At 35.2% G+C, this 24,294-nt stretch overlaps 1 protein-coding gene across 2 annotated transcripts in view; it reads right to left on the reverse strand.

The window, feature by feature from the left end:
* Positions 1 to 21: 21 nt before the first annotated feature.
* dgo (ankyrin repeat domain containing protein 6 diego) overlaps positions 22 to 24,294 on the reverse strand; it is a 245,741-nt gene continuing 221,468 nt past the window's right edge. The window contains exons 3-5 of one of the 2 annotated variants that reach the window (XM_085953293.1): positions 14,885 to 14,986; positions 4,029 to 4,223; positions 22 to 3,309 (exon numbers count right to left, since the gene is read on the reverse strand). In XM_085953293.1, coding sequence (XP_085809419.1) covers positions 3,258 to 3,309; positions 4,029 to 4,223; positions 14,885 to 14,986 — 349 coding nt within the window. In that variant the 3' untranslated portion in view covers positions 22 to 3,257. Of the gene's footprint in view, positions 3,310 to 4,028; positions 4,340 to 14,884; positions 14,987 to 24,294 lie in introns of those variants that run through there. The other variant, XM_085953292.1, reaches the window with a different exon arrangement.

Consider the following 24,294-nt stretch of genomic DNA (forward strand, 5'->3'; position numbering starts at 1 on the left):
AAAAAATACTGTTAACGATATATTATCCATAAATTGTACTTCATTACGTAATCAAATTTTATTCTTAAAACTAGGTTAAAGTGTATTTAAAAATTAATTGACACATTATAATCATACGAGGCTAGATGCTCCGAGGTGAGGGTGCGGTGGGCGATTCAGAGGATCGTTTCTTATATTCCGGTTTATGGCGAGTCCTAATTTTTGGTTGACATTTTCGGTGCAATCGACATTACCGGATAAACTGGGAGACGCTCCCTGAGAGCTGCCATACACTTTGGTGCTATAACCGGAATCGTTATGCGAATCTCTATCTAATTGGCTCTGCAATTCCGATAGATGCGTATTGATTGCTAGATTTTGCATTCTCTGCTGAAAGTGATTGTCGTTTGGTGGCTCATGCGAGTTGTGCTTGACTCCGTTGCTTTCCAGTGGCATATGCATGTTCGCGGGAAGGTGGCCGTGTGATTGGTAATGGTGTGAACCGTGAAGAATGCTTTGGCCGTTGACGAGTGCATTGCTAGCATATCGTCCCTGAAAATCCGAATGAATGTTTGGATTATTTATATTGGAGATCTCTATTTCAGCATTTTCATCCAATTGGCTTGTGTAGGAGTGCGGGGTTCTCGCCATCTCTCTGTCGATGTGATCATGCATCATTTCGCTGAGTAAACCATTCGAGCTGTACACGGGATTACGACTTCTACTGTAATTCACTGGAAAATTTTCATTGGGAACATTGTTAGAGTACGGAGGCAGTCCAGTCTTTTGAAAATGTGGATGATTTTGTATGTGGATATGGCCGGGAGGGGGATTGTATTGACTAGAGCCTCTTTGATTCATTACGTTACCGATGACCGCATTATCGTGTAACCTTTGCCTGTTTGGTATTTCGTGGAAATATGCATCTTTAGGTATTGGCAGCAAACTTCCTCTCAAAGCCATGTTTGGATTGTGACTGAAATGACCGTTAGGTAAATTTGTTTTGTATGGAATTTGCGGTTGGGCGTTCTGTCCGGATATCATATTTTCGTAATTTGGCAGCGGGAGAGTCGTAAGCAAATTTGAATTTTGCATTAATCCTGGCTCTAAAGTACTTCTAATTGGCGCATCTTCTTCGTCACTGCTTTCAGATCTATTTCCATCAGATTTATGTTGGAAATTAAACATTTTTCTTGAAGGAAAAGGGATTAGATTGTGAAAACTGAATTTCTTCTTTTCCGGTGACTTTGGGTTCTGAGCCGTTTTATGTGACGGTTTACTATGCTGAACGGTTGTTTGATTGATTGGCTCTATGGTGTTAAAGTGAGTACTGTCGCTTAATGGAATAGAATTGTTTTGCCATGCGGCACTCGGTTGATGAGGAGATGAAGTTTGATAGTTTGGTGACAGCGATCTACTCACTGGAGATCTTGTTTCCCGTACAGGAGAACGAGAGACTCTTTGAATTTCATCCAAAAATTGTTGTTCTTGTATTCTTGCAACCAGTTCATGCACTGACTTTCTAGGACCACTTTCAATTTCTAAAGTGTCTTGTGAATTTTCTAATACGGTTTGTAAGCTTTGCATGCTTTCATCATGCATATGATTTGTATGAATCATGGGCGATTTCGAGCGATCATAAACAATTCCGTCATCACATCTTATCGAATGTTTTGGTATTTTAACATATCCATCATTTTCTATTCCTACAAGACAATTTCTATTCTGCTCCTTCTGCAGCATCATGTATGGTGTCTCTTGTTCTAAAAACGACTTATTGCTTATTTCGTCAGTTGTGTTTTGTAATTGTGAGGTTTTTATTTGAGAATTTTGCGGATTAGTAACAACACTCATTTTTGATGCACTGGACGCTTCCGATAGCCACTGACTGTTGGCCGTAGTGTCGCCGCTGGGAAATGATTTGCTGGATCGTTTACTCGGCGATGAATATTTTTCATCTGACTCAGAAATCTGTTTACTGTCCGAATCACCGTGTGACTCGCTGCCTTTTTTTCTGCTTGATTTGACATGAATTTCTGCGATCACATTGTGAGGTGATTCAATCACTCTTTTAAATTTGTTGACTCCGTCTGTTGCACTTGTCATACCAATACTCTTGTTAGATGACCTAGCACTGCTGCTATTAACTGTCCGTTGCTGTTGAGGTTCTAAAAATTCAGTACTTTTTGAATTATCCTTTTTCATAATTCCCTTTCGAAACGGAATCCCTTCATTTTTAGTCTCTACCTCTAAAATATCTGCACTCTTTGATGTATTTCTCATTGACTTCTTGAAACTGCTGCCGAAATGTTCTCTTTGAAATGCACTATCGTTAAATGTGCGTATTATGTTCCATGTTTTGGATGTTGCATCCAACATTTCTAAACTTCTTGTTCTTTTGAGTGGTGCAATATCGACTGAGCCCTTAGGACTGAAATCAAGTTTTCTGACTCTTTCAGATGCTCGGAAAATCATTCCTCTCGTTAACCATTGTTCCAGATGATGTTGTCTCTCCCTACACAAAACTCTTTCTGCAGCCACACACCGAGTTAATTCTGATATTTGTCCTTGAGTTCTGAGCTCCAAGTTGGTCACCTTCTGATCTAATTTCTCATGAGCCTTATCTATATGGTGCTTTATCTCTTGTTTATCCCTGTTAAGCTTATCTTCCATGTGTCTGAAGAATGGTGCACAATAGCAGGTGTAGCCTACACCCACTGGACCTTTACAAATATTTCCTGCTAAATCCAGATAATATTGTTCTCCTTTTTTGAGAGGTTCTTTTGGCAGGGAATCTAAGTTGGGTTTTGGAAAGTTTTTTGGATCTGGGTAGTAATGGCATCCGTATGGTGACCAATGCCTTCCGTTACTTTCAAAGTGAACATTTTTGGTCTTTTTCTTGTCTTTATGTTTGCTTGGACTTGAATGGCCTTCTTTTTCTTTACTTCGTTTACTTCCTGACCTGTCTGCTAATCCATCTGGAACATCGATAGCTCTCTCTTTGCTCCGGTCTCTTTTTTCTTTTTCCTTTTTCCTTCCGTCTTTTCTCGATTTAGAAGAAGATACGCCAAGTATTTCAACTATCTCGCTCAATTCTTTTCGCACTGCTATGTCTTGGGCTGTTTCATTTTGTTTATTCTTAAGTTGCTTATTCGATCCAGCCTCAAGAAGGATTCTTGTCAATTTTCTTCTGCCCATCGCAGCCGCAATATGAAGGGGTGTGTCACCATTTTTATTCTGATCAGAGACATGACATTCAGCGGAAATTAAGATCCGTGTCACTCCTGCATGGCCGTAGCGGGCTGATGTATGCAAAGATGTGTCACCATACTGAAAAATAAATTTAAAAAATCGTATTAGAACATAATATATAATTAAAAATTAATTACCCTGATATTATCAACATGAAAATGGGTTTAGACTTGTGCTTGTAAAATATTGGATACATTGTATATATTTAACAGCTATCTTAAAACTCTATTTCAGTTTTTAGATTTTTTAATTATTCAAGAAACTATTATAAGGATAGTTATATAATATCTTCCATTGTGGATTCTTGGAATGGAGCCCTGGCTTGGAGGATGATGTTTATTGTTTGCATAAGAGGTTACAGGCGCATTGTGATTGAATTTGGATAGTATTTTAAACAAAGTTGAATTCGATGAAGTAAATTATAAACTACCATGCATTTTTTATGCGAGGATTGGTGGGCATTAATTATAATGTCATATGATCATGCACAGTGTGTCACAGATACATTCCTGAATGAAAGGTGAGAGTTAGGCAAATATATGAATTCCAGATACCTATTCACAGAAGAGATGCTTTACTAACTGTAATAATGATTTCTACATGTTGGAGATTTGTAGTGAAGTTATTAGGAAAAATTACTAAGAAAAGCTCTGGCAATAGCAAGGGGAAGACTCGTTCTGAGAGCGTGAGAATAGGTTGTCATTATTGATTTGACTCAACTTTTAATACAATATCGACATTCCTTTCATGTGCCTACTAACTATGAAAGACATTAAATTGGATTTATAGGTACTCACATTATTTTGTATATCAGGTTCACACCCTGCAAGGAGTATTTCTCTGCATGTTTGGTTGTGCCCATTCTGGCAAGCGAGGTGTAAAGGAGCAAATCCTCCGCTGTTCCGGGTGTGCAGTTCACTCCGGCCAGACAGCAGAGCAACACATCTACTGTAACCCTTCCAAGCTGCCTCATGAAGAGCAGTATTGCCATGCTGAAAAAGAAAATGAGAAATTATTTATTATGTGGTAGGTATATTTTATAATGATAGAAACAATGATAGGCGTGCGGCTTATGCGTCAGTTTTTAATGGTGTGGGTCCCAGGTTCCAATCCTAGGTCTGGCAAATACACATTGTTTTTCAATTTATGTTTGGAATCAGAGTATGGACCTAATAGGGTAGCAAGTGGCTAACAACCATTTCTCATAAAAAAAAACTGTTAATATAAACCTCCACTCTGTGGAGGCCCATATGATCCTATGACATGGTCAAAAAAAAAGAAGAAACACATTACTGTCATGGTAAGGTCGCGCCACAGGCAAAAAGTGTGCAATGTCGTTTTAATTGGTACCTATTTAAAATATTACCAGACAGATGCTTCTATTCCGTAGCATATTTTGAGCCAAAAGCATATAGTGTATCAGAACATAAGGTCAACTCATGTGTACCATGCCACAAAAATCAACCTGACGCATAATAGAACTTTTTTATTTTCTGTAAGCTTACAAATTTTGGAGTCACGTCATCTCATATTTTTATTTTAGTAGTTTGGAAGGAAGTCGCAAACGATAGGTAATTGATACAACGTTTTTCTACATTGTCAGTTTTTATTATTAAATGTTCTGGTGGTTATAGCACATGACCTCAAGTGACGTGATGATACGAGGGTGGGTCAATAAGTCCTTAGAAAAGCCGACAGGTGGCGCGACTAGTACTGTAAGCGGTTTGTTTTCATGCAGCGGCACTACCGATTCAGTATGCTGCGAAGTTTCAATCAGATTGGTCGGGTTGTTGTGTGTTTCTCGTACATTTAAAAAAAAAATTTGCTTGTGGAAAATGGAAAAATGGAAAATGGAGAAAATTGAGTTTAGAGCTGTTATTAAACATTTTAATATAAAAGGGTTAACAGCAAAGGAAATAAAAAATGAGTTGGATTTAGTTCACGGCATATCTGCTCCTTCACTTGCAACTATTTATAACTGGTTAAATGAATTTAAACGTGGTCGTACATCAACAAAGGATGAACCACGCTCAGGACGTCCTGTAGAGGTGACTACACCAGAAATGATCAATAAAATCCACGATATGGTGTTAAGTGACCGAAGATTAAAGTTGAGTGAGATAATTGAGGTTACAGGGATCTCAAAAGGTAGCGTCATTTTTATTTTACATGACAAATTGGGCATGAAAAATATTTCTGCAAGATGGGTGCCGCGTTTGCTCACAGTCGACAATAAACGCAATAGGGTGGTGGCCTCTAAAGCCCTGTTGTCGCTCATGCAACGCAATCCGGATGAATTTTTTCGTCGCTTTCTGACTGTAGATGAAACATGGATACACCACTATACTCCCGAAACGAAAGAACAGTAAAAGCAGTGGATTGCGAAGGCAAACCATGTCCAAAGAAGGCGAAAACCGTAAAATCAGCTGGTAAGGTTATGGCTACTGTATTTTGGGATGCACGTGAAATTATTTTCGTTGACTATTTGGAAAAAGGAAAAACAATAACAGGGGATTATTATGCATCTTTATTGGACCAGCTAAAAAACAAAATTGAAGAAAAACGGCCTCATTTAAACAGGAAAAAAATCCTCTTTCATCAGGACAATGCCCGTGTTCACACATGTTTACGATCAATGGCTAAAATTGAAGAATTGAAGTTCGAATTGGTCGACCACCCACCGTATTCGCCAGATTTAGCCCCCAGTGACTTTTTCCTTTTCCCAAACTTAAAAAAATGGCTAAGTGGACAACGTTTTTTTTCAAATGAAGAAGTCATCGATCGGACAAATGCTTATTTTGAGGACCTTCCGAAAACTTATTTTTCTGACGGTTTAAAAAAAATTGAGAAACGTCTAACCAAGTGTATTGAGCTCCAAGGAGATTATGTTGAGAAATAAAAAAAAAATATAAAAATAAAAACTGTTTTAATGCTTTTTTCTAAGGAATTATTGACCCACCCTCGTAATATTGTGTTTCTAGCATTAAAAAATTCACTTCTATCTGATTATTAGGAGGATGGGTACACATTGACATCATAATATATAATATTTTCTTATAACTTTCTAGCGCAACTAATCTATCAGCGCATCTATTCCTATACACAAGACTGCTATAGGCCGTTATATAGATTATTAGCACTTATTGCAACAATTACAATAAATTAGCCGTCTAAAGAGTCAAAACTGTCTATCTCGCTCTAAAATTTAACACAGCCAAGACAGGTGCTGTTAAAACATAGCACTTATTGTAACAATTACAACTAACTTATTGTAATTGTTACAATAAGTGCTAATACTTTGATACAAAAAATGAAAAATTACCTTCGATAGCGGCCTATAGCAGTCTTGTGTATAGAATAGATACGCAGGTGTGGTATTTGTAGATCTCCATAATAAAACTAACAAGCCTCGTACAATAATAATTTAATTTCACCAAATATTTAAAACACAATTATTTTCATATTTATGAATCAACCTATCTTTTGAAATGATATACCTATAGGACCACACCCTTACGTAGAAAATTTTAATATTAAAGTGATAAATATTATCACTTTGTATTGAGGTATTATAATAATTATTACAATAAGTTAGCCGTCAAAACTGTCTATCTCACTCTAAAAATTAACACAGCCAAGAAAGGTCCTGTTAACACATAGCACTTATTGACAGTTCAGACGGTTAAGTTATTGTAAGAATTAACTTCTCAATACATAAATATGATAAACTACCCAAATATAGAATAGAATAGACCCACAGATTAGTAATTCAGTGGATTAGCTTTATAGAATATAAATTATTATGGCTACAGTATTCTTCCGACGAAAGAACTTGTTAAAGTACGAGTACATTTCACTGATAAAAAATTATTTTACGATACCTTATTATTTAAAACAGTTGTTTTTATTGTTAACGAATTTACTTTTGCATATTTTGTTTCAGTTCGACGAGGCGTTATTTTAACTTTATATACAAGCCTTTTACAGTTAATATAATATTGTATTTAAAGTTTTAGTAAAATTTAAATTTAAAATAAAGTAAAATTTAAAGAAATACGACTACATACGGAGTTTTGGCGCGAAAATTTCTACGTGGCCTTTTAAATCTATAATACCTAGAAGGTAGTGGCTCCAACCGTTCGCGTTGGCGGCTCTCTCAAACCCTTCAGTGAAAATTTAAATGTCTATGTATGAATGGGATTTTTCCCGCGTAGGTTGTTTGTTTCATAGCTGATCAACTATGAGATAAAGATAAGGAGTGTCAGACAGTCGTCTACGATACCGTACTCTAATGAGTTATTTATACTCTTTGAAGCAAACCATTTCCTCGGGCATGGGAACTGGTCGATAAATACATATTCCGTTTACACAGTGCTGACGTAACGTGTAATTATTAGACTGAGAATAATACGAATCACTTGATACCAGCAACTGGTTACCGACAAAATAATATGTATACTGGCAAGATTGGGATGATCAGAGAAAAAAATAACACGAGATTTTTTTTCTACTATTCGTATTGGATTCTGATATGAATGAGTCTATTACGTTGATTAATTTTAAATCAATGTCATGATCAATTAATCAGGATATATTTACTAATTAATATGTAATTCGTGCAATGAATAAAATATAAATTAAGACGCATAGTCCAGACGAAAAATAAACATTCTATAAAAACTGTTTACAAACATTTGTATATCCTAGGGGTAATTTTTACTGTTCAATAAGCCGGCTCACACATCTCAACTCGTCCGTCTGCAACATGTCGAATACGTCAATGTGACGTAATCGTTATTCACAAAATACACGTTATCTTGTGGACCTTCGCACACTACTGGAATAAAAAAAAAATAAAAAAAAACATCCAGCGCATCTATTCTATACACAAGACTGCTATCGGCCGCTATCGAGGGTAGTTTTTCATATTTGTATATCGAAGTATTAACACGTATCGTAACAATTACAATAAGTTTGTTGTAATTGTTACAATAAGTGCTATGTTTTAACAGTACCTCTATTGGCTGTGCTAAATTTTAGAGCGAGATAACATTTTGTTGTTTAGACGGCTGACTTATTGTAACAATAATTATAATACTTCAATACAAACATAGGTAATATGATAAACTACCCTCGTTAACCGCCGACAACGGCCGTTAGCTGACCAATGTATAGAAAAGATGCGCTGATGCTGCTTGCAATACATCTCATGCGACTCCACCTGCAAGTCGAACGCCGTCCGAGTTGCAGTTACGCATACGCAGATCCTACAAATTTGTCATTGCTGTTTCGATGTCGAAGCTGGTCGGTCACCGCATCCCATACAAATCTACGTTTCGAGAGGTTACGCGCGACTGTCGCTAGGTGCCTATGTGCGTGGTCTTCATATGCAACATCGGTGCGACGTTCCTACAAGGTGTGATTTATGGCTGTGGCTCGGTAGACGAGGCGAGTTGAAATGTGCGATCCGGCTAAGAAGTAACGAACGCGTGGACGTGGACGTGGTCATGTAGAATGTTGTTTTGATTAAAGCGTGTAAATTTATATTGTAGACTATCCATAATATATTCAATTTGATGCAGTGTTTGCAGATGTGGACGTGTGTCAAGTTTTAAAACTTTCAAACAAATTACTGCACTTTCATTTATTTTGTGTAGTATTTATTTTTAAAAAAGTGTTTCTTGGTGTGGCCAAAACATTACAATATAATGTATTATTTTATTATGGCAATGGTAAATGTGATAGATACTGTAATTGTCTAAATCCAATTCAGTTTATTCAAATTGTCAATGTTGTGTGACATTACTGATTTGGACAAGACAATAAAACAATAAGTCAATAACCACAAGAATTCCGGTACGAATTGAAAACAAAATATTTATAAAGTTAAAAATCATTTTGGAACGTAAATAGATAAGTAAGTATCTACCTAGATATTTTTAAGAAAATAGCTATGCAAAAAAGCGTTTATAATCTATGGTCGGTAAAAATTAGTGGTTTTGCGTTTCCGGTTTAGGCTATCTGGTTTGTGTGGGATATTTAGTTACCCTATTTACATATTTTAATTAAAAACAGTAGAAATTATTTTGTGTTGCTTTTATTGTTATGGTGCTTTCATAATAATGGGAAGAATTTAGGTACTCATTGCTTTGTACCAGTGCACATTTATAAAACAAATTAATTCGTCTATCTACAACACATAATAGCCACAAGTATTAAATACAATCAAATACAAAACGTAACACGAAAAAATCAAGGTAACTGACATTATAATAAATTATGTAACCTAAATTATCTAGACTTAGGTTTCTCATAAAATAAAAACATGCAAAATTCCTGAAAGTCTGATGGCACCTTTAGGTAGATACTATACAGGAGTAAATTAAAAATCCGTCCAGCTTGAAAATAATATTAGAATATTATTTTGTAGAAGAAAAAGTTAATTACCATTTCAACGGGGGGTTGTTCGATGTTTTACCTACCCATTGGGTCCTTTCCTTTGAATTAATCACGTCATATTGAAAAAAAAAAGATATTAGATTTTAACGTAGAATTAATTATATTTTGTAATTCGACAATCACTCGAAAATGATGTCAAAAAAGGCGTTGTCTACATTAGGATTCGTAAACTCACTTTGAGGAAGTACACATAACGAATCAAAAATTATAATATAGTAGTAAATATCAGGTCTAAATAGATCGGATCCTCAAAGTTGTCATGACGGGTAGGAATAAAAAGGACTAGATTAATGCGTATTGGCGGCCATTTGTGTGCATAACGTGGTAATATTATCTCAGCCAATCTGAACATTTATGTTGCAAGTAAAACAAATTATGCATTCAATACACAACAAAAAATCTTTCACTGACTTCGCCCAGAACCGCCTCGCTGACAAGTTTTGGTTCTACGTTCATAAACTTTCATAAAACCACACATCCATGGATTCAGAGAAGGGTGGTCTACCGACTAGGCTACCGTGGGCTTAAATACTATTGTAGTAGTCGGTATTTAATATTGAATAGGTACCATGGCCCCCACAAGGGCTGACAGGGCTCTAGCCTAGGGGCCCGGGCTCAGGGGGGGGGGGGGGGGGGGGGGGGCGGCGTGATGGGTCGACGAAATAAATGAGATAAATGCACATCTTAAATTTGCTCTAATAGCAAAAAAAGTCGCCTGCAGCGCTAGTTTACTTCGGAATTATTACCATTTTAAAATATATGGTTGTTGGGACGTGTTGGATAATACTCGACAACTCCATAATCCGATGTGTTAAAAAATCGCTAACTTACACTGAATTTTATTTGACCTCGAACACCATTATTTGAAAAACAATACTAGAGAGCGTCAGACTGTCTTTAACCATAGCGATAGATAAGGGGGCCGCCCAAGATCCTGGCCTGGGGGCCCGCTTCAAGATGTGGGGGCCATGGTAGGTACCTATATAAATGTCAAATAATGACGGGCACAACGGATTATAATATTAATATGTCCAAGTATAGGCGTGAAAGCTAATCGTAATAGATTATTTAAAAAGATTATTGGTGTTTCTGGGTAGGAGACAGGAATAGACAAGAGGATGGCGAGACATTTTTCAAACACCGTTCACCCGATTGTATTACATAATATTTTGAATGAAAAAACAATGCCTGAGTTTCATCCAGTCAGAGGAGTTTGACCCCAAAACCATATCGCTGGTTTGGTGAGCCATCCTTTTTGATACGTGGGCGGCAAAAGAAGTTAGAGAAAATAATGTGTTAATAACTTATCAAAACCACCGCCAGGACGAATTATTAAGTTAAAGACCTTGAGTAGTGATTCGCAACCAGGGTTCCGCGAGTATTGCACAAAAAAAAAACCACGCTTTTCATGCGATCTGTTAATAACAATCATAATAAAGAAGTTTAGCATGGTCAGATTTTCACGTTATGGTAATTGAAGAATTTTAATAAAAGAGAAACAAAACAATACTGATACAAATTTTATTCTACATCTACATACTGTAAATAGTAAACCAGGTGTAAAGTGAAAATGAATCAGTATAATCTAGGTATATATTCTAAATTGATTCCCCTTCGGGAATTAGGCCAGATCCGACTTCGGATGATTTTATAAGTGGGAGTTAGCTTAAAGCAATATATACTAATGTTAGGATTTAGTTGAAGATATGTATATTATATTACTGTATAATAGAGATGGGAAAACTGGTCGATTTTGAAGACTAAGTATACTTACTATCAGTATAAAAAATACTTAGTACAGAAACTTGTTCCAAAATACTTACTAGTATTTGGAATACTATAATAATATAGAGCGTTTGGCGTGCATATGCGACAAAAGTTTCATACTCAACTGAAACTAAAACCAACTCCATATTAGTATTTGAAATACGTATCGTTTCAGGGAACTCAGACTGTGTATCGGCTTCAATAGAATCGCTAAAAATACGCTGAGCTCCGCTTGTCGAAAAGTCCCATTTAAGTATTATAAAATTTTAAACACATTTTAAATTTATGAGTTGTTTTTCTGTTAGGTTACAATATTCTTGTTAACAAAAATGAATAACAGTGATTTTTTAAAATTTTAAACATGTTTTGAGCGGTCTTATTAACAAGCCTAAGCCTGTGCGTCATCTCACCACTGTGCTGCGACACAAAATTTATGACCTATTATTCAAACATTCGAACGCAATAGACTAATAAATTAAAATATACCTATATTCAAGTGCTATTTCGTTCGCGCGCATTTAATGTCAATGGTGTTGAAAGTCTACCAACTAGCGAGTGCACAGAACAGAACAGAAACAGAATGATATCATCACAAGTTTTTTGGAATAAGTTTATTGGGCCACACATACTGAGTATGGGTAGTTTCATCCGAAACTTGAGTACACAAACTGATGACAGTATTTCCAACTCACCTCTACTGTATAAACTGGATTAGCTTTATGAATTGTAAATTATCACGAAATGCCTGTTCAATAAAATATTAGCATACTCAAAAGTCGCACACGGCAACTCAGCGACGACTTCAGATTGAAAAAAGATGAGTGAAAGGGGGTAATGATTACAATGTCGTATCGCATAGGTAAGAAATTACTCGGCTGCTGTCTTTTTAGCACGCTGACAAGTATATATTATGTTGTAATCATGCCTCCTTTTCAAATAAAATACCGCTGCAAGTTCGCCAGTAATGGTTATCCGAAATATTGCAAATTATTTCAAGGGTACATTTAACTAAAAAAAGGTTGGGAATTTTATATTATACAGATTATTATAGAAGTTTAAAAATATATATAAGTCTATTTCAAGATACTGATTGTTCAGGTAATGTTTATTAACAATAGCAATAATACAATGTTCAAAAATAAATCAAAAGTACATCATAGTGAAACAGTACTATCAAGGAAATATTGCACTCTAGGAATTGGTAGATCATTGAAATACCGACTTGGATAACGGTAAAATATTATGGGGAAAGTAATGTTGCCTGAATTACTTACTACTAAGTGCGAAAAAGTTGTAATATAAATTAAAAAAATAAAAAGCTGGGCTTATTTATCGGTATCACACGCAAACTTTTCTGCAAACTAATAAAGCAGCAAGCTAATGTGTGTTTTTATACGTAGTTGCGTGGCTATATTTTAGTTCCCACAATAAATTAAATGTATTTACATCACAACAAATAGATTGTTATTTAAATAAAAACCCCAGGCGCAAACAATCTATGTCGGTTATCTACACATGAAATTACTTCATAAAAATTCTCGGGAAGCGGCCATTATCAACTTCAACTAATTACACGTTAGACGCACTTGTTCTCAATCAAACCCTTTCATCGCCACCGTCTTTACTATTCATCTGACGTTGATCACTACTCAGATGAGCTGATACACGAGCAAATTATGCCTTTTCATTCATCCAACATCACTGCATAGAGACACTGACGTCCCTAGGCGAAGTGCCGCCCTTAATGCCGCACCATTTTCATCTCATTTTTTAGTCTCAAATTGTGTGCAAAATCGTTAGGTGCAAATAACTATTTTACTATCTCAAACTGACAAATACATTTTTTTTTAAATACATAGGTACTTACATATTATCTACCAAGGATTGTTTTTGACCATGTCCGATCCTAATAGGATCATATGGACCTCCACAGAGTAGAGGTTTGTATCAACAGATTTTGTTTTTTACGAGAAATGGATGTCAGCCACTTGCTCAACCTATTAGGTCCATATCCTGCCTGACTCACACACAAATTGAAAAACAATATGTGTACTTGCCAGACCCAGGGTTCGAACCTGGGATTCACGGTGTTATAGTCCAACGCTTAAGCCGCGCGGCCACCGTTGTGTGGGGTTTTTTTTTAGAATTATCAATAATCATGTCCTTGCTTTTTCGTACAAGGTGATTAGGTATTAGTAATTTTGAACAATCACAAACACCCAGGCTTTGAGAAAAACACATACATATTGTGTCCTCACTGGGAATCGAACCCAGAACTCTCGGGAGGAAGGCCAGCGCCTTACGCACTTTACCACGAGAGCCGCCTTCTACCGAGGATTGGAGCATTTCTACGAAACCTACTACTGTCAAACAGTAATGGTTTTAGGTACGTGGACATCTGAAGTACTGACAAGTTCGGAGGGGCCGTTGTGATTTCTTTAACTTAAGATATCGACACTTTCTAACGTGATATATCGTGAATGATTGATAATATTAATCAATTTATTCAATATATTATTAAGATGTTTATTGCATACTACATTTTCCGTGAAACGGGAAACGGAAATGTAGAGCTAACCGGTGTGCATATAGCTATTCATAATTACCTATTTTCCTGTTCATTGAAAATTAAATTGGTGAAAGTAAAATTATTTAATTGATTTTCTCATCTGGATACTCAATATTTCCCAACGATAGCAAATAATTAAAAAAATATATATGCACACGTGAAATATTTGAAGATTAACCGAATAGTAAATTAGCTATTGGTTATTTATTATATACATATTGTTATATTTGTCGCAGCGCTCGAAATTGAATATTTTACGAACCGGAGCGCTTGACAATGTTAGGAAAATTTTGTTATAGAGTTGTCTAATTGTATGTGTATTTTATAAAAAATAAGTTTGTTAGATTTTTATTATAATATAATTATGGTATATTATTATCTAGTTCAGATGGTCAAATTAATATTTCCACGAGACGGAGCGATAATTTTGGGAATTTTATGAACCAGAACGGCGCTCCGGTGCGCTTCGATACATTTTGAGCCCTGATGATTTGTCAGTGTTATATTTTAGGGGAGGTGGGTGTCTTTTAATTTTGAAGGGCACATTGGTACACCCCTATTATAGTAAAGCCTAGAAAGTCAGACTTTTGCCAAAATATGGCATTATCAGTACCTTTTTTACAATAAAAAACTCACACTATTGAATTACCAATACTATAAGTCATGTGTTTTAGAGTTTACATGAAATATTTATGGTTTTGAAATTGGCTCTACAGACCTATTTGTTTGTGAGCCACCTCATTCTTATTTATTATAAATGTCTACTGGAAACGACCTTTCGCGATTTGTCCGATTTATTAGGAATCACCACGAAAAAATTCTGAATAAGGGGATACTGTAGATAGAGTGTAGACTTACCAGATTATCCTGTCGACTGGGATCGGCTCCATGCTGGAGTAGTAATTTGACAACCTCTGAGTGGCCATCAGCCGCAGCTCGCTGCAAGGCAGTACATCCATTCTGAAAAGAAATACAGTTAATTAGAAAGTAGAAAAGTTCACTTGATAATTAATATATTATTTACATTCGTGTGAAGAAACTTATCGAGGATAATTATAATCCTCAGGCCAAAGAACAGCATTGTACCACGGATGTGATTTAAGTTTGAACTATTTCCTCAACAACGGTTCCATTAAAGAATGTGATTCTGACTTTAACCGAACCCGACTCCTAATCTGATTATAACAATTAAAATAATCTATTATACATTCATATTATATTTTACTTTGCAAGTTGCAGTAAACATAGACTACCGATTTTTTAAGAGCAAAAGATTTAATATAATGGGTTAAAAAATAACTCAGCTGATTACTCAGTATTTTTATAAGTGAAATGGACGATAGAACATCTAACCAAACACAAATTTAAAATCATCAACAAAATAATATGTTGTAAACGTGAGACATGGTCACAAGTGAAATCTGGCGATAATGCTGCAACTCTCTTCCGCGCTCATAGATGGGTGGGACCATGCCGGGACAGTGATGTCACGTGGTTATCCGAAATGATTGAAAAACAGCCTATTGCGCCGATGCAACATTTTGCTATTTTACCTGCGACTCATGTCGAGTGAATTTTGTAATAGATGTTTTTTTATACGAAAAATGTCGCACCGACGCTATGTGCGACAGTACATTATTAAGTTACATGTGTTTTGTAAATGACCACAAAATCACTTCGACAATTTGGCTGTGATGCAGTCAAGACCAATTTCTATGTGAGACGGGACTCAATCGAGACCCACGACTATATTATAAGCATATACTTTAAAACCTATCCATCACGGGCTGATGATACTATAATAGGTAACTATAAAACTGTAGTAACTCAGCATTAAATGAGTGATATACTTTTAATATGTACATTTTGTTGTCAAAACAAAACAATAAAGCGATAATGATCGTCAGCATTTCAACTAGATCAGTCGGGTCTGTTATGATGTGCTAATTACGACAATATCTCTTGTAAAAAATAATATGTACTACAATTGTATGTATAAATTGGAAGGACAATGAATGAATCCTCACTCAATTCATCGAGTCCGTCACGCGGCATCTAGTGTGTCATGCAACTAAAACTAATATCGTCACTAGTCCTACACTCGACATAGTAAATCGTCATTTCACTCGAGTCCAGTCTCTCAGTTCATTAATACAATCTTACTCCGGCCATTGTAGCTACTCTCTGTACTACTGCATCAAGATAAATAAACATCCACATCTCTACTACTGCCGCCTTCATCACTAAATCACTCACTTCCACTTCGATCCCAAAAGTGGTGACCCCAATCCGACGATTATCATCTTATCAAAAAATATTTTTTTGTAATGAAATAGTGCGGCTTAACACATATTGTTTTTCAATTTGTGTATGAGTCAGAGTATGGACCTAATAGTTTGAGCAAATGGCTGACATCAATTTCTCGTAAAAACAAAATCTGTTAATACTAACCTCTACTCTGTGGAGGCCCATATGATCTTATTAGGATCGGACATGGTCGAATATAATAATATATATTATAGTGTTTGTCACTAGGCACTTCATCTGTGTGTCAATCTAATAATTTAAAGCTTCTACTAAAAGTAAAAGTTCAAAACAAGACTTGAATAAAAGATAAGTGATCTTCTTTTAATAATTATTATTATCAATCCTACTTACAAGACTTGTAAAAAATAGTTGTAAAAAAATATCCGCTGTCGAGTTGCGGAATCTCTATCAATTAAAAAGCCACAGGCGACCGCAAGGACGCACTTCTCGTCCCGGGAGAGTAAACAGGCCGGGAGAGCACACACGCCGTGAAAACAGGTTGCCTGGTGATATTACCGTCCTAATCATTTCACTATTATTTCACTTGTTGGTCGCAGGTGGCATTACATTCACTGCGAAGTATTCAAGAATTAAATAAAAATAATTTTACAAAAAGAAAACAACTATTTATTAATTGATAATAACTTCTTACTAACGAATCTTATATAAAATATTTGTTCATTGAATCGATACGTACCACTATGATTTCAGAATAAGTTTTCAATTTAAAACATTTACATAGATTTACTGATAGCAATAACTGTTGTTGCGTGCTTGCTTTATGTGCTGCGCGGTGTAGTTCGTATGTTTTACCGGCAGGTTCGCGATGATCGGTTTACCATGCATGCGCACGTGTTGCGTAAGTTGTAATTGTCGCGTGAATAGTAGATTTTTTTGATCCAATCATGCACTGTTGCAACATACACGATGCATTTTATTGTTATGGTCGCTACAAAACGTACTGCCAGCAGTAAATCTACGCAAGTGTAAATGGGCTATTAATTTCTCTATCTATGTATTCTGCCCATTCTATTCGTGTAAGAAAATGGACGGGGGAAAAATGTTAATAACATAATATATAGTGGTTGCTAAGATAAAGGGGTGTTAAGGACGTGATGGTAAAAAAACAAAGATAACTATTTTGGGCAGTGTGCTAGTTAAAAGAGGTAAAAGGCAAAAATGCTGATAAGGTGAAGTGACCAGGTAATGGAATTCACTTGAATATGTACCTAAACAGCATCCGCTACAACACGGCTTGTAAGAGATAGGTAAAGACGGAGAAAGCTATTTCAGAATTCCGCATTATTCATACCAGTGTCCACGATGATAATAATACTATGTCACGAGGGTGATGACGAGGAAGAAGAAGATAGAACACAAGACAATCTTATTTTTTTGCTTACCCGAATCGGGTTGACGTAATATTATCTAATTTTTATTGAACAAACGCAAGCAGGTGGAAACCGCGATGCAAAACGACAATATAGAATTTACAATGTTACATTTTTATTTCTCATTATACAGAGTCCAAACTAAGATACATCTGCCCGTAAACAAATGAACTTTGTAAAAAAAAATTTAAAGGTTGTAAATATTTTTTTTTACAAAAATTTGTATGTTTGGTTCTATACGTTTATCCTGGATACAGCGGCCAGCACATTTTTAAAATAGCCGATATACCTACTGGATTATTTGTTAGCTTGGGTTAGTTTAGGTAAGGTTAAGTTAGGCTAGGTTAGGTTAGGTTATCCAAACAAATAATCCAGTATATCGACTATTTTCAAAATGTGTTTGTTGTATCCAGGATAACCGACTTGTACCGTATGTTTTTATAAAAATTGCCACGTTTTTTGAATTCAACCGCGAATGAGAAACGTGTGCAAACTATTTTGGGGATTTTTTACTATTTCATTAGAAGTAACGATGCGTGGTCTTGTGGAATGTTGCTTTCATTAATGCTCATAATTTTCTACGATATGGACTGTTCAAACATAATTTAATTTGATTTATAATATATTCAGGGGTTGGTGAGCGATGACATTACAAAAGACTACAGTGTGGAATTTGCAATGTCGCATTTTTGTTTCTTCTCACAGACTTAATTAAATATTCCTCTCGAGTCCTACTTTACTGACACACTATTTTAGGAGTTTGCGTGTTTTTAAGTGCAATCACCGATCGGTTTTAATTATTATTGAGTCTTCAACGAATAATATTAAATTCGTAAAGTCGATAAAAAATCTCTCGCGGTGACTTAATAATATACATCATATCTCTTAAGCAGACAAATAGTCCAGATCTTATTACACATTCAAGATGCATATCTTGAGAGTCTTGGTATTTATTTTTTTAATAATAGGTACGCTACATTCCGTTCACTTCGCATTATTGGTCGACTTTTTAAAATGTCAATTATTATTATACGTCGCTTCTTAATGTCGATAAAAGAAAACACACGTTTTTAATCAAATATAACATCTTAACGCACCTGTAATTAAGTAATAACATGACTATGATGATAGATTGTAAACCAATCAATATTAAATGTTTGTACATAGCCTTGATCTAGGTAAGATGTACCTTTCATTATCTTTTCATGAGAGACAAAAACATGTTTTTTTTTATATATAATTTCAGATTATTCTGTGTTTATTACATAATATGTCCATGTTAAATTATGTTTTTGAATGCATGCATTAAATCCTCCTAAAATAAGATATATATATATATATATTATCTGCAGCGCTCGAAATGGAAAAATTTACGAACTGGAGCGCTCGACAGTTTTCTGAAGATTTTTACATAGTAAAGTTATCAAAAGTTTATGTGTTTTTTTTTCATAAAAATAAGTGTGTTAGATTTTCTATTATATGGCCTATCCAGCTCAGACGGTCAAATTACTTATTCCACGAGACAGAGCGATAATTTTACCGATTTCATGAACAGGAACGGCGCTCCGGTGCGTTCCGGTCCATTTCGAGCCCTGTATCTACGTGTGATTACTATATGAAAATAGTTTATCCAAAGCTATTTTCAAACTGACAATTTATTATTAGTTACATTGGATATCTCAGTGGGAATGGTTTTTTAAGAAACAATAAAGCTATGCTTATATTACTAGCTGAGCCATAGTATCATGCAGTGACGTCCCGTGGGGGTAGGCAGATCGAGCGTCACTTGGGGGCGGCAAATCGAGAAGAATCATTTGGATAATAGAGAAATAGTAATAACGAAAATATATTTCCATTAAAAAATTTAACTCAATAGTTGGAAACAAAATGACGTATTACTTAACATAAAAGGTTTAACAAGACTCCATTTTTTTTGTCGGGTTCGCGACGTCTAGTTTACATCCGTCGCCCTTCGACGTCCATTGTGAACATAAATGACACGGATGATAAAAAATACTGTATAAAAAATGGGGCGGCATTTAGTCTAGGGACGCCACTGGTATCATGTAAAAACATTATGAATTCAACGGAGCCATGTAAGAACATTATCAACAAAAATTAAAAGTCATTTATCTTCTAACTAATAGTTTAACGTATTGCATCAATTACCAAACATAATATTATAAAAGGAGTACCTACCTATCAGTAGATATTTTTAAAACTGAAAATGTCTTTATCGACGAATATTTATTTCAGAAATAAAGTAAAAAAATATGTGATGGCTTTCTACTACTTAGTTAATTTACCTGCATAAAGAAAAAGCTCATTAATTTCCATTAACACAATCAGCACTTTTCTATTCGTATTTGAATAGATTTGGTATGAACCTCCTTCTAAGTACATATACAATTTATATTAATTTAGCGGTTACGCGTATCTTGTAATCCACTATTCATTATATATACCTACCTGAGGTAGATTTGTGTAGGTACTTACACAAAAATGGTGAAAGTATTAGCCGTTCACATTTATAATAATAAAAAAACAATAAATAAAGACTTTCACATTAAAATAATAGCCGAACATTACAAGGTATGGGTAACTTAATTTGGGATCAATTTTCCCACGAATACTCTCATGTGAGATCCTACGATCGTTTACACTGCATCCAATTATAAAATCAATCATATTGAGTGACGATTCCAGAAAGATGTTAACAGCAAAAAGTCGTGCGAACAGGTGAACATATTCTTTGCAGCTACTTAAATAATTATCGTTAAGTATTTAATTCAACGGTTATCTGATTTTCCATGTAAAAGTCTGGTGTAATGTGGCAGACGATGCCTTTATCGAATAATTCTTGAAACCAACTTGATAATTTTGACTAGGTATTGATAGCAAGATGTTTTAGCAGAAACGAAAAGTAGGTATTAAAATTAATATTCTCGAATAGTTACCACCCGAGTGCAACTCTAAATTGTAACAATAGTGTTGATAAAAATTAGTCAATAATTTTAATACCTAGGTACAATTATTTAAAAATATTTAATGTAAAAATTACGGCAATTAATTTTTGCTATCCACAATACAAATTCATGATTAAAATGCCCTTTCAAATTTTATAGATTTTTATCTTCTCACATCAAAACGTCGAATACGTCGATGTGATGTCATCGTTATTCACAAAACACTCGTTTCTAAATGGTGTTTTGCAGATTGGTCGAATGTGATTGTTTAGTTTGAAAAAACATCTGCTGTTGCAATCGACGAGTTTCACGCTTTTCGGGCTGCGAGTCGAAGACGCCAGGACGCACACAAACACCTACGAATTGATCATTCCTATACCGGCTCGCCGATCGCAGCATCCAAATATCTATACGTTTCTAAGATTAGGGACGTGCGACTGTCGCTGGGTAGATCTGCGCGGTTTTCATATGCAACACCGGATCGACGTTCTTGGAAGGTTTGATGTATGGCTGTGCGGCAGACGAGGCGAGTTTAGATGTGAGAGCCGGCCCACAATGAATAACATGTTTGTAGAAACGTTGTATGCCTATTATGTTAAGACACCGACCCATTATATTATATGGATCTTAGAGAGAATATTAAGCAAGGTAAAATGAAAATATTAAATGCATAATGCGATTATGGGTAATACCTACCTTCATTAAGTACACAATGCTTCATGATTGCGGTAAGTACCTACTACTCAAGTCATGCTATAATTAATTAATAAGAATCGATTATCTTATAATTATTTTTAATAAAAACTGATGATGTAAGAAAGATAGCTTCCTACCTGTATGTAGGTACTTATTATTATTTTAAGCCTTAAAGAACGCCTGGGTAAAATTTAGTATGGTTGGGAAATACTATATAACAGAGGCATTGAATTTGCCAATCCTTTATTTGACGGTTTGATGGCTCTCCCGTTCACTATGAGCTGTTAAAGATGATTGCTTTAGCTGAGTGTTTCCCAAACTGTGTATAATTTAAAAGCTTACCATCTAAGAAAAATAAGTTTTAATTTCATATTGACGTAGGCACCCATATAATCACTTTATTTTATAAAAAAAAATAGTTAAATTTGCCAACGCCATCTGTCGTATATGTAGGAATGTGTTATAAATAAAGGTTTAAAAATATATGCAACAGCGTGACATCTGTCATTGTGTTATGAAAATACATAATTTAAACTCATCGCTCGTCGTCGTCGGTGAATTATTGAATTTTCATCAAATTAGTATGTGTGTTATCTATTCATCAGTAGTCTTATCGTATTATCTTCTTATTTCCTGTAAATATACCTGACAAGTGTATTCTTTTTCTCTGATCTCCACAGCCTACCTCGTTCCAAAAGTCACCCATCGCCACTGATGTACATATACTCTCATTTCTAATATACGTCTGATGTATCTCTTAGTCTATAATAATATTCCATTAATAGCCTAAATTAGAGAACAGGAGTGCTACACGGTTTTAGTGAAGGAATGAAAGCAAAACGAAAATAAGTAGGTGGGTACATTATTTTAATTAGGCTGACTTTAAGTTAAAATTAAAATATTTGATAAGGTATAAAAATTCTTCGATTCCTAATTTTCGTGTACCTCACTCTTACTAAATGTCCTAGTTATTGTTTCTCAAGCGATTCCTATATAATATCACCATCCACATAGCTAAATGTATTGAGAGTAGAGGCATTTACTTTGTGGTACTGTTATACAACCTCCCAAGTTTCAGAGTATGTTAACCTACTAAACATTGCAATTTAATAAGGGTTAATAAACAATAGCCATATAATATGATGCAATACCTACAGAATTACTGTAACTTGATAAACACAAGTATGGGGCATCAGATGTTCATAGCACTATGCACCCACACCGGATATCACAGACAAGACGTCAATAAACTAATTAAAATGATATCACCAAAAATTTATAAAAAGAGACACACCTCGCACCCTTCGTCTATTATGTTTAATTCTTTGTAACGCGTATACCTTGTCCGCTGTAAATGTACTTGCATTTCCGTTGAATAAACTTCAAGTATTTAACTTTCGTGAAAGCTTATTGTTTCCCGATCACCTTCTCGCCATCTAGTCTAAATAGTAAATACATCCTCGAAGGTAAATCACCTGACAATTACCTTCAAGACGACGGTTTTTAAACGTAACAGCTGTGAATACTACTCAGGATTTGCACAGAAGTCCAGTTTTTGGTAAGGAGACGAAGGAAGGATAACACCACCACTCCACATCAGGTTCCTGTTAACCCAATCTACCTGATTCCTTTGCCTTCTTCCCTGAAGGACACAACAGTACCATTATGTAGACAACCTCCATCCCTCATACGCGTTTATCAGAGTTATTATTTTTCTTTCTGTCTATGTGAGTAAAGAACTCTTTGTATAGATATATTTTATATACGTATTTTATAAATTACATCATGAACTAAAGTTTTAAAAACTCTGGTTTAGGTTGACGCGCCAAAGCTCTTACCACAATAATGCTACCACTTGCAGTTTGATCGAGACGTTAATTGTTCCAGGAAGCTCCGATATTATGAATACGTCTGTGGATCGAGTTACTTGCTTGTGTAGATATTAAATGTCGTTAACTTAATGCTTCCATTAGTCCGTAGTTTGTATATAATATGAAACATTTAATACGCAAATTAATGTATGAGTTTTTTATGCAAACTGAAGATTCGAAACTTTATACGGCAAACATTTCATAAAACGACATTAGGATAATGACAGTTTTCCTCAATTTCATTAGAGACTACATGCCGTTATGTTTGAATTATTAATACATCGAAAAAACATGAATATCTACCCAATCAAAGTAGAAACGCAGGGCTTTAATTATTAATATTATGAATTAATTCATTTATAATAATAATTTGTTTACTCAACTTTGACGAACAGCGTATGGCTTGCGATCCAAAGGCTGATGAACCTGCTGAATGAAAGAACTAATCATGTTTGGCGGAAGTAGGTGGCAACGAAAGAATATGAACTGAGAATAGTGTAAGGAGCTAGGTGATGGACCCCATTCATCCAGTAGATCACCGATAACTGATGATAATATTATGGGTTAGGTGATTTTGTTTTGAATTATTAATAACCATGTCCTTGCTTTTTCGTACAAGGTGGTTGTTAGTAATTTTGAACAATTATAAACACCCAGACTTTGAGAAAAACACATAAATATTGTACCTAGGAACTCTCGGGTGGAAGGCAAGCACCTTACGCACTGCACCACGAGAGCCGCCTGGGTTAGGTGATTACTTGTTTATGTTAAAGATCACCACAATTATATTTAAGTATATAGGTATATGGGTAAGAAAATAAAATAGATGTGTCGCTACAGTTCAAAATCAGCCAAGTCCACCTAAAGAGGTATTTTTGACTTTTTGTGAATTGCTGAAGAACTACTGCTTTCTAACATTTCTGCATTATCAAAATGTGGAATTTATTAATTTTAAATATTCTCTACTCGAAATAATATAAACTCTCACCCTTGTGACTGTGTATTTGAGAAAACAAAAAGCTGTTTTTCTCCTATTC

Source organism: Rhyacophila brunnea, unplaced genomic scaffold (assembly GCF_057557595.1).
Source record: "Rhyacophila brunnea isolate RB1 unplaced genomic scaffold, BYU_Rbru_1.0 scaffold_3, whole genome shotgun sequence".
NCBI classification, from domain to species: Eukaryota; Metazoa; Arthropoda; class Insecta; order Trichoptera; family Rhyacophilidae; genus Rhyacophila; species Rhyacophila brunnea.